The 10,211-nt window shown below is 39.3% G+C and overlaps 1 protein-coding gene across 1 annotated transcript; it reads right to left on the bottom strand.

The window, feature by feature from the left end:
- Window positions 1–1,291: 1,291 nt before the first annotated feature.
- On the bottom strand, window positions 1,292–7,473 carry LOC129410732 (uncharacterized). The gene is made up of 13 exons (XM_055159613.1): window positions 7,387–7,473; window positions 5,441–5,566; window positions 4,310–4,370; window positions 4,134–4,220; window positions 3,686–3,826; window positions 3,434–3,564; window positions 3,208–3,344; window positions 3,048–3,141; window positions 2,843–2,939; window positions 2,491–2,753; window positions 2,062–2,245; window positions 1,801–1,928; window positions 1,292–1,654 (listed from the first exon to the last, which is right to left on the bottom strand). The coding sequence occupies exons 1-13, from the start codon at window positions 7,471–7,473 to the stop codon at window positions 1,337–1,339; spliced, it is 1,854 nt and encodes a 617-aa protein (XP_055015588.1). The 3' UTR covers window positions 1,292–1,336.
- Window positions 7,474–10,211: the final 2,738 nt, after the last annotated feature.

The raw sequence follows: 10,211 nt of genomic DNA, 5'->3' as shown, positions 1-10,211 counted from the left end.
TACATGAGACAGTGTAGAGTCTGAGTCAGCAGTTTGACAATGCTGTGCATGTAACTCAACAGTTCTTAATATTACTTCAGGATTGTCTTCACAGAATACAGTTTGGAATTTTTCTTTTTCAAGAAGACAGAAGCGACAGCAATAGCGAGCCCCAAATGACTCCACAAAGCCAAAAATACTATGCAAGCCAAGATTGTCTCCTGTTACTTGAACTATTGTTCCATAAACAACATGATCAGACCTGGGAACTTTAAGACCCTCATTCTCAAGAATTTTAAGATCACCGACAAGAGGCTCAAGTATAGCGTTAAAACCATACCGCTTGACATCTTGGGCATGAAAAAGAGCACACAAGTAAATATTTGATAGTGAAGAATTATAAACCGGTGGGAAATTCCTCAATGTAAAATAAATGGCACCCAATTTGTGAATCCCCTTTTTGGAGCCTAGAGGATTTGCAGTTTCAAAATCATCATAAAACAACTGAATCTGCAAAGCATCTATCTTCTGAGAGAAGAGAAGATTTTCTTTCAGATAGGTGGCATCCATTATGTCCGAATATGTGCCTTCATTTTCATTATGTGGACTGTTTAAAATTACGGCCAGATTAGGGTTTAGATAAACAGTTTTTAGGGTTTCCAAAATTGGGATGTATGCAAATTTATCAGTAACAACAACTTGCTCATAGGTACCAGTAGATTTGTTTCTTCTACTATCAAATCGTGTGCCAAGAACCTTTTCAACTGGGTCAACAATTTTCCATTTCTCAGCAAAATGTTTTACTCGTTTACTTTCTGAATTTATGGGTGTAAATGGATTCTCAAGCATATGAAAGGACTGCTCAATTTTGTTCATAATTTCTGTATCCTGTGAAGACAAACACTGTAAAGCTGCATTTTTAGCCTGAATGTGGATCTCAGTAAAAGCTTCCTCCATGCAAGAAACAAAACCATTCAGGGTTGACTGACTTAAACCAGCTGCCTTAAGCTGTGCAACTGCAGAGGCGCATATATCTAGAGTGCTCTTGTTAGAAGGTTGAAGCTCATCTGAAGTTCTCTCTTCCATGTAACCCATGTGTGTCTCACTTTGACAACTGCCACCAACATCTGGGACAACATCAGCCAATTCAGTAGCTGTTGCACTATGGTCACTGTGCTTGGCATTTAAGTGCTTTCTAAACCCAGAGAAGGAACCAAACACACGACCACATCCAGTCTCAACACATCTAAGACGGAGGGTTTTTCCTGGAAGAAACCCATGGAACAGTTTGATATGCCTAACAAGCAAATTTGAACTCTGGAACTCAGCTCGGCAAACACTGCACTTCATAGAAACACTAATGAAGTAACCTTGCTCTTATTTCTGCAATACGGGGTCTCTCCCTCACCTTGCCAACATCAATATTGTAAATTGTGGTCTGAATGAATGTGTACATGTTGTACAACATGGTGTGGTATGATGTGCCAAACACAAAATGTGCCTTAAACAACTCATCAAAAGAACTTAAAGAGGAGTTAGACATACAGGGGATGGCAGTCTTGTCCAGGATAATGAAGTACTGGCTGATCCTGTTCCTTTGGGTGCCAACAGCAAGGAGATAAGGCTGAGTGCTAGAAGTGATGGTGTCGAGATGTTCTTCGATACTTGTGCCACTCTGAAAAACATGTAAAAGATGTTTAGTTTTAAAAAATAACAGCATAAACTTGTTCTTATGACAGACAAAAAATTTAGGCAACTTTGCACTGGTTAACATGGTCAGAAACTTTTTTTTTCCAGTGATGAGCAAGAAACTATGCACACCTTCTTGAAGACCACAAGATGTTTTTCTGCTTGAGATGCTGACATCTTCCCCGGTTTCTTACGGCCTTGAGCAGTGGGTGGAACAAGATGCAGAAGCAACAAAATAGAAGCAAAGTCACTATCCCAGCCTTTGAAAAGAAAAAAAGAAAAACACAACACACATTGTTTTACTTAAAAACTGATGTTATGTTTTGAACTGAATTTTAATTCTTAGAGGTCATTTGCATGTTAAAGAATTTGAAAGGTTAGTTAATAACTTACCAAAGTCAGCACCATCAGCATCATCCTCCTGAGGATCTGCAGCCAATAGGAGGTCATTTAGCTCTGTGGTGGAGGGAAGCTTTCTGCACTGCTTGATTATCTTCTCCTTGAACATTGTTGGCCATTTCTCCAGAAACTTGCCAGATACATCCTCACCAAACATCAGAACAAAATCTTGTTCAATCTGTATTAAGAGAGAATGGATTGATGAATTTGCAGCTGATTGTGCCTTTTGATTTACTATGAACCTTAAATTCATCAGATCAGATTTATTTTATCAGTAAAAAAGGGATAAATATATGTATTTAGGTTTTAAATCATTGCAATATGAGTAGACCTATTCTACAAAATTATTAACTAATCAAATATGCACGTAATATCTGATGTCTAGACATAGCCTCAATTCCAATACTCATAATTGATAATTACCAATCCTTTGACGTCTTTGAATCGAGGGAAGTGTGACAGTATGTTGCTTGACAACTGGGGGTCCAGGACCATGCTTCGACGATGAGCAAACGTTTGCTTCATTTTCTTCTTCACTGTGTTTTCATCAGAGGAGTGTTTCATCAGGGACATGGCTTCTCGACATTCTTCTTCACTCATTGGTGGCTCTGGAAGATACTGGGACTCCCGCCTGGCTGTTGGTCCTCCCAACAGTTCGTCACCGCTCATTCCTTCAGTGGAGGAGGCTAGAATGCACAAATAATCAAAATAACTGCAGGACAAAACAGCCCTCAAAATGTACAATATTTTGTCTTGATGTATTTTAAAAACTTACCTTCAATTGATTTTCTTTCTTGGGCATTGCATCTTTGAATGTATTTAAGCCTCCAAGCCAAGTAGCCACTGTCACTTTTACCATCATAATAATGCTCCTGGATGTAACATTAATAATAATAATAATAATAATAATTAAAAAAAAAGATTTTTAGTGAATACAAGATAGATTAGAAATTACTAATTCACTGAAATATACTACTCACGTGTCCATTTTCTGAGAAGGGGTCCCAGAGATGGGGGAACAAGCTCACAATTCCTCTGGCATATTTTTCTTTCACTCGTCTGGGTGGAGATGTACTGCAAAATTAGAACGATAAATTACCATTTCTGTACATTAAAAGCTGCAGATAAATAAAAACATACCCATTTTTCTCTGGCAGATGACACCCGAAAAAAAATGGTGAACATTCTTGCTGCTGATATGACAAAGACTTAGTTCGATTGTACTCCATTATTACCCTTTCTCCCCCAGGCTTTTTGGAAAGAATGTCTTTCACCAACTATATAAAAAGAAAAATGAAATAGGTATTAAAACCAAGCAATTCAAAATATACAGTATTCAAGCTGTACACCTTCACTTAAGTCATACATGCTTAGCCTCGTCATCCAGCCGCTGACGCTTCGAAGCAGGACTAACAGGAAGTATGATTGTGTCCTGGGAGTCACCACTGCTGGGTGAAGAAGCACAAGGCCCAGGAGAAGAGAAACTCTCAACATTCCCTTTGTAAAAAGAAAAGTAAAACAAACATTAAAAACATACTGTGTTCTGAGACCATCAGTGAGTTAAGAAAAACAATTAAAGTAAAGAGTGGCCAAGTCATGTTTAACAAACAATACAAACCAGTATCATATGTGATGGTCAGAACACCAGTTTGAGGATCCTTTACCACATCCTCAAAAACATCCTCATCAAGCTCAGTTCCAGAACTGTCAAGGACACGTACACCTTCTGTCACAGCTGGAACACCAAACTTGGTAAATGCTAATAAGAAATAAACAGTATGAACAATTTGTAAATAAAATGTGACTCCGCCATACACAAAGGACATTTCAATCACTTACAAGCCATGTTTCATTTGCAAAATTATTCTCAGAGTTCATTATATTTACTGCTATCAAACATTGAATTAAAACTAAATAATGCTGTTCTTTTCAGTGTAATTTGTTGCTGTAATACCAGCACCACATCTGACAGTTAAGATTAGTACTGTTCTGATATTTAATAATAATATTATTTATTAGTTACCAGTTACAAGTTGAAAATGTGGTCATTATACTATATTACTTACCTGCATCCAGAAATGCTGTCAGATTCGGCTCAGGAACTCGAACAAATTTTTGGACGTTGGCTATTTTAACTTTCAGCAGCATTTTTCCTGAAAAAAGACAGAACATGTTTATAATGCCAAGACACTCTTCACTGTATTATGAAATCCATACAGTTCAACCGTTATTTTGTGCACACTTACACCAATGCTGCCGTGCTCGGGCACGAATGTGGGAGATTTTGTTGCCTGCACGTTCACCTGCACAAATAAAAACACGGCACCGGTACAGTGACGTCACCACACAGAGCTGTTTACATGACGAGCTGATGTCTTAACGCTCCAGCGGCGAAAATACGTACAAGAGGACACAAATAGTGGCGCCGATACGAGTCCTGTTGTGATACGCTCCTCCGTGACTCAATGGCAACACGGAGCCGCGCTCGCAACAGGGCTTCACATCCTCAGTCCTATTTATGGTGTGCGCGGATCCGTCGGTCGTTTTGGAAAGGAGTTAAAACACTTTCTCCAGTCGGGTTCACCTCCACGCATAGCCCTGACCGGGCTCGTACACTAAAGTCGTGCGTGTGCACGGAAACAAGGTAACGTGCCGTACTTTAGTTCACTTCCCCAAACAGAGCCAAAATGGAAATGTTCCGCGCCTGGATATGGATCGTTTGCATTCACATTAGACACATTTATGGTGCTTGGCTTTCCGTGCTCAGGCACAATTCGACTGGGTTTATTATGAGCACATCCTTAAGAAAACTCCGGTTTACATAGTCCTTTGTCACCGACTATTTCATGGTCCGCCTCAGCTACGCTCCCTATCATAGTCCAGATTCAATCAAATAGTACACATGAACTACTTAATGCTAAAACAACGCAAAAAACCCTTCAGATTATAGTTCTTAGTCGCGCACATTACTTGCTAAGTGTAGCAAAGACATTTGCAGACTGTGACCATGATATAGACGGAGACGGGGCGTTCCTGGTCACTGTCCGTATTGAAATGAATTGAACGGAGAATAAAATCTTACGTTTGGTAGCAATACTTGAAAGTTACCCCTTCGATGTAGATTCTTAGAATATAATTATCCATTTAGAACCATTTTCAAACTGCATATCTGGCAATTCGTTTCAAATTGAGTGTCCGTTTTTTCTCCCCCGAAACTAGCTAGCCAGCCCGCCCGTTCGCACCTCGCGCGGGCTCGATATAACCGCTTAGTATGTCATAAACATCACAAGGTAGACAAATAAATATGCTATACCCAGCCATTCTAGCACATTTATACTTGAAATGTAGCTGAAATTGCCAAACTACTACTTACTTGAGACTTGTAGCGGCCACTGGTCGAAGTGAAGCGAGGAGGGAAAAATGGCGGACTCGAAAAAGTTTGAGAGGAGTTTGAGGGGGCGGAGCTTCTCAGTGCAATTATGACACTGAAGGACTTACACTGTGTTTTTACAAGGACGCTAGAGGGAGTATCACTCAATTTTTTGTAATATATACTCTTAAAGAGTAAAAAAACTTTTACTATGGATTTTTTACACTGGAAAATTTACCGTGTATAAACTCTTGTTCAGAATGCTTAAAGTAAATCAGGAATAAGTTTGGACCCCTGCAAACAAATTTAAATGAACTATTTCTGTTTTTCACATTTAAGACCTGCAGAACCAGAATTACATATAACACTGTGATGATATATTTTCTTTTGGTTGGAAAATGCCAAAATTACAATGCAAAATCACTGGAGAAAATGACTAAAATACCCCTGGTCCACTGTTCTTCAGCTTCAGTGGCATCAAATAGACATTCAGGACAATCTCTAAGTCCATACAATACATGCACTACAGAAGCAAAGGGTTTTAGATGTCCTGGGATCAGTTTGAATGACTACTAGTCTTGGTGTCAAATTGAAACTGCACAAGCTGTTATCACATATTACTATTATATACTGTAACATTCCAGGGAAAGCACTTACAATTCCATGGAGACAAGCAAGTAGCTTTAACCTCCCTGGAAAAGTGACCCTGTAATGGAAGAAAGCATAACTTCTATAGACTACAAGTGAATGTTGTAAAGTGGCATTTCAAAATACACAAACTATCCATTCATTGAATTGTTATTGGTCTTTAAACTCTTGCAAGTCTTTACTTAGGCGGGTTATAGAGAGACAGGGAGAGAGATACTTTTTTTGATCCTGAGGGAAATTCATGTTTTGCTCCAGCAAAATGTTGCAGTTGATGTTGCTGCAACATTTATACTGTGCATCTTAGTGGCCTTTGTGTCTCAGTTTAGGACTGGCCAGGTAGGGTCAGCAGATCATGTGGAGGAGCCAAAAGTGCCCCTCCTCTGTGTCCTGCAGCATCACAGCAGCGTCCAGTGGGTGCCAGGTGAACACAACAGGAAAGGTCTCATTCTGACTCTGCTCTGGTGTTTCGTTGGTGACAAAAGGGTCGATTCCCTCATTGTTTCTTCTGTAAGATTGTCTGCCACATCTGCTGTCACATATGGTGTAAAAAGCCTGTAGCATCTCAAATGTCCACCCTAGCTTCTCAGCTAGCTCCTTAGCTACCCTCTAGCATGGTTTCCATGGATACAAGAAAAACAAGTAGCTCATTTCACAAAATCTAACAGTCCCTTACTTGTGTTGCTGCACTTCTTAGTTGGTTAAAATGCCATGATATAATATTAAAAACTGAGCTCAAAAACAAAGTTTCAAAAAGTGCTCAGTGTGTGAGCGAGGTAGCCACAAGAGCAGCAAATCACTCTGTTGTACATACAGTGCACATGTACACTGTGTATGACAGATTTTGCCGATTGTCTCATTTCGACTCAAGCTGGTGGGATAATACATGTTGTAAATATAAATTCTAGTTTTACACCAAGAACCAACCTGTAGAAACATTGAAATTATATTGAACATTACAAGCAGAGATGTATAGATTCTATTTTAAAGAGTTCCATATTGATAACATCACACTAGGGAGGATTTTATCCAAATGTTTGATACAAATGTAATGATCTTAACTGTGTTTTAGCAAAAAACACAGTTCCTTATAACGTTTACAAAGAATGCAGTAGAAATAGTCAGAGCAAGTCTAACAGTGATTTTTTGACAAAGTAGAAGACCTCCGCAATTTCACCTTTGATGTCACAAATTTGAGAAATTTGAAATGAGAGAAGACTTAATTAAAGGTCCTATATTACACGAGATTAACCCTTGTGAGCTTTAACCCAGGTGTTACGGCACGTGGCCTGGGCCCACCTCACCCTGCATTCACCGTTAATTTTACCCCTTGTGCCTTTTGCTAGTTGCATGTGCTGTGTGAAACCTGGCACCTGATTGGTGGGGTACATCCTCACCTCTGCTGGGCTGGCTTCAGTTTCCTGCTGCAGTGGTTGGAGTACTGACGTTCTCCTCCTCCAGTCCCCTTCCTGAGCCTGTCAGAGTGTCACCCAGTAAAAGTGCTGCACATCTGTTCGTCTTGGCAGCTGGACTACAACATCAGCTCACCACATTCCACTCTAGACATGTCTCTCATTGCCTCCTGTTAACTGTGGAATTTGCATGTGAGACCTATTGTTTGTGATTGCCAATATGGCTCAGCCCTTGGACATTTGTATTTTCTTTGATTAGCCTTATCCATTTAGAGTTATTGAACTTCTGATTTATAATCTTATGTATATATATATTTTTATTATTATTTTGTTATTGTGCTTACTTACATTTACTACAAAAACACTTAACTTAAATCACATCTCATTTGTGTTACTTTCCTTTGCCCCTAGCACTGGTTTGTAATACCATGTTATAACCTCATCAAAAACATACCTGGTGTGTTCTGTTTCATTCACAATTATTTGAGTAACTCTTTATTATTAGTCTGTCTTCATCTCCAGAACTCAAAATGCTCTGTTCCCCCTTGCGATGTCATGTAGTGGTAATTTTCAAGTTAGCTGCTGCCTTTTAGCTTTTGTTCAGTAGAGATTTGCAATTCCCAAGATGAAATTATCCAAATGATTCCAGTGAAGCTGTATGGTAGAGTTGGGTGGTAATACGGTATTACGGTATCCCGCAGTATCAAAATGTAGCACTGGTATCAGTTTCATTACCATCATTAAAACAATCTGCAGCGCACCTAATATAATATTATAATTTATTGATACATACATTTGTTTGCTGACCACAAATGAATGTGTGGTCGTATTTTCAATTTACAATTACGATTTAAAACTAATAGTGTCTATAATGTTTCTTTTAACTGCGTGGGGAGATGACTCATAAGGGGGACCAAGACAAGATGGCATGTCTGGCCACAAGCGAGTTGGTCCCAAAAAAAATACTAGTACTTCTGCAATTTGGCACCATTTTGGCTTCAGGTGCACATTTGTTTACATTTTACAGATACGAAACTTAAAGCCACATAAACTATGCATAAACTATAAAGCACTGATAAAAACAACCCTCCTTGTGCGCCGATGCAGTCAGCTTCTATCAGACTAAAAGACATGACTCAGTGGAATATATGTGTTCTCTCTGCGACAGAGGATGTGAAACCGTGAAAATGTGAAACTTTTCAGAGATTATAAGTCTGCAGGTCATACACATAGATCGTATAGTGGTGCGGCTTCGTAGCTTTCGTTGTCATACAAAACATTTTGGCAATACGGTAATACCATGTAACCCGGTAAAATCCTGAGGACATTTAACGGTATAAAAATTTGGATACCGCCCAACCCTAGTGTATGGAGTTTAAAAAACACTGCGGTGCACTTCCTATATAACTACATAATAACATTACAAAATGGAACAGAGTATTTTTTCAGTGTGAAAGAAGAACTCCAGGTATGTTTTTGATGAGGAAACATTAAAACTTAGATCAGAAAGTAGAGTAATATGGGCCCTTTAACAGAATCCATTAAGCAAGCATTAAAGTAGCTAAATAAAACCCCAGGTATGTTTTTTGACAAGGGAACAATGTCTTAACATGATTGAAAGCTCAAAAAATCAGGCAAGAAATCTAGGGGTAATAATGGACTTAGACTTGAACTTTAACAGCCACATCAAATCAATAACATCTGCAGCCTTTTACCATCTAAAAAACATAGCAAAAATCAAATGTTTACTGTCTAAAACAGACTTGGAGAAACTTATCCATGCGTTTGTCTCCAGTAGGTTAGACTACTGTAATGGTCTGCTCACTGGTCTCTCCAAACGAGCTGTGAGACGCTGCAGAACATCCAGAACGCTGCAGCTCGGGTCCTTACTCGAACTAGGAAGTACGAGCACATAAGTCCTGTGCTCAGGTCTCTGCACTGGCTTCCTGTGGTTCAGAGAATAGACTTTAAAGCAGCTCTGCTTGTGTACAAGTCTCTCCTTGGCCGAGAACCAAAGTACATCTGTGACATGTGTCATGTGAACCATCTCGCACTCTGAGGACCTCAGGGACCGGCCTCCTGCAGAGTCAGGACTAAACAAGGGGAGTCAGCGTTTCAGGTTCATGCAGCTAAAACCTGGAACAGTCTTCCTGAACATGTGAGACAGACTCTTCTGTGACGCTGTTTAAATCCAGGCTCAAAAACATTTCTGTTTAACTGTGCATATAACTGAAAGGTTTTCATTCTGCACTCTTCTCCCCAATTTATGTCTCTCTTTTTTAATTTTAATCTTCATGATTATTTATGTTTTGATTTGTTTTTATTATGATTTTAATGTATTTCTTATTCTGTAAAGCACTTTGAATTACTTTGTGTAGGAATTGTGCTATACAAATAAACTTGCCTTGCCTTGCCTATTGACACACACCTGCTCCAAGCATATTGAACACAAAGAAACTCATTTTCCTGTCATTCTTTGAACCAACCTCCAACCATTATCCCTCTTGAAGCCAGTCGATAGTGCTCTGACAGGTATTTTAATCAGCCATCACGGTTTACGTAGCATTGACGTAAGACTTACATTGTCCGGTGCCCATTTCCTTTTCTTTGTCCATTAAACACAGAGTGGGCTGACATTTGCAGTGCACTTTTGCTCTGCTTTCTGGTCTTTATGATTATTGCGTATTGACTTGGCGATGGTTGTCACACGGCATTAA

Source organism: Boleophthalmus pectinirostris, unplaced genomic scaffold (genome assembly GCF_026225935.1).
Source record: "Boleophthalmus pectinirostris isolate CB_2022bp ecotype Guang Dong unplaced genomic scaffold, ASM2622593v1 HiC_scaffold_23, whole genome shotgun sequence".
NCBI lineage: Eukaryota > Metazoa > Chordata > Actinopteri > Gobiiformes > Gobiidae > Boleophthalmus > Boleophthalmus pectinirostris.
This window is presented reverse-complemented; position numbering and strand designations above follow the sequence as displayed.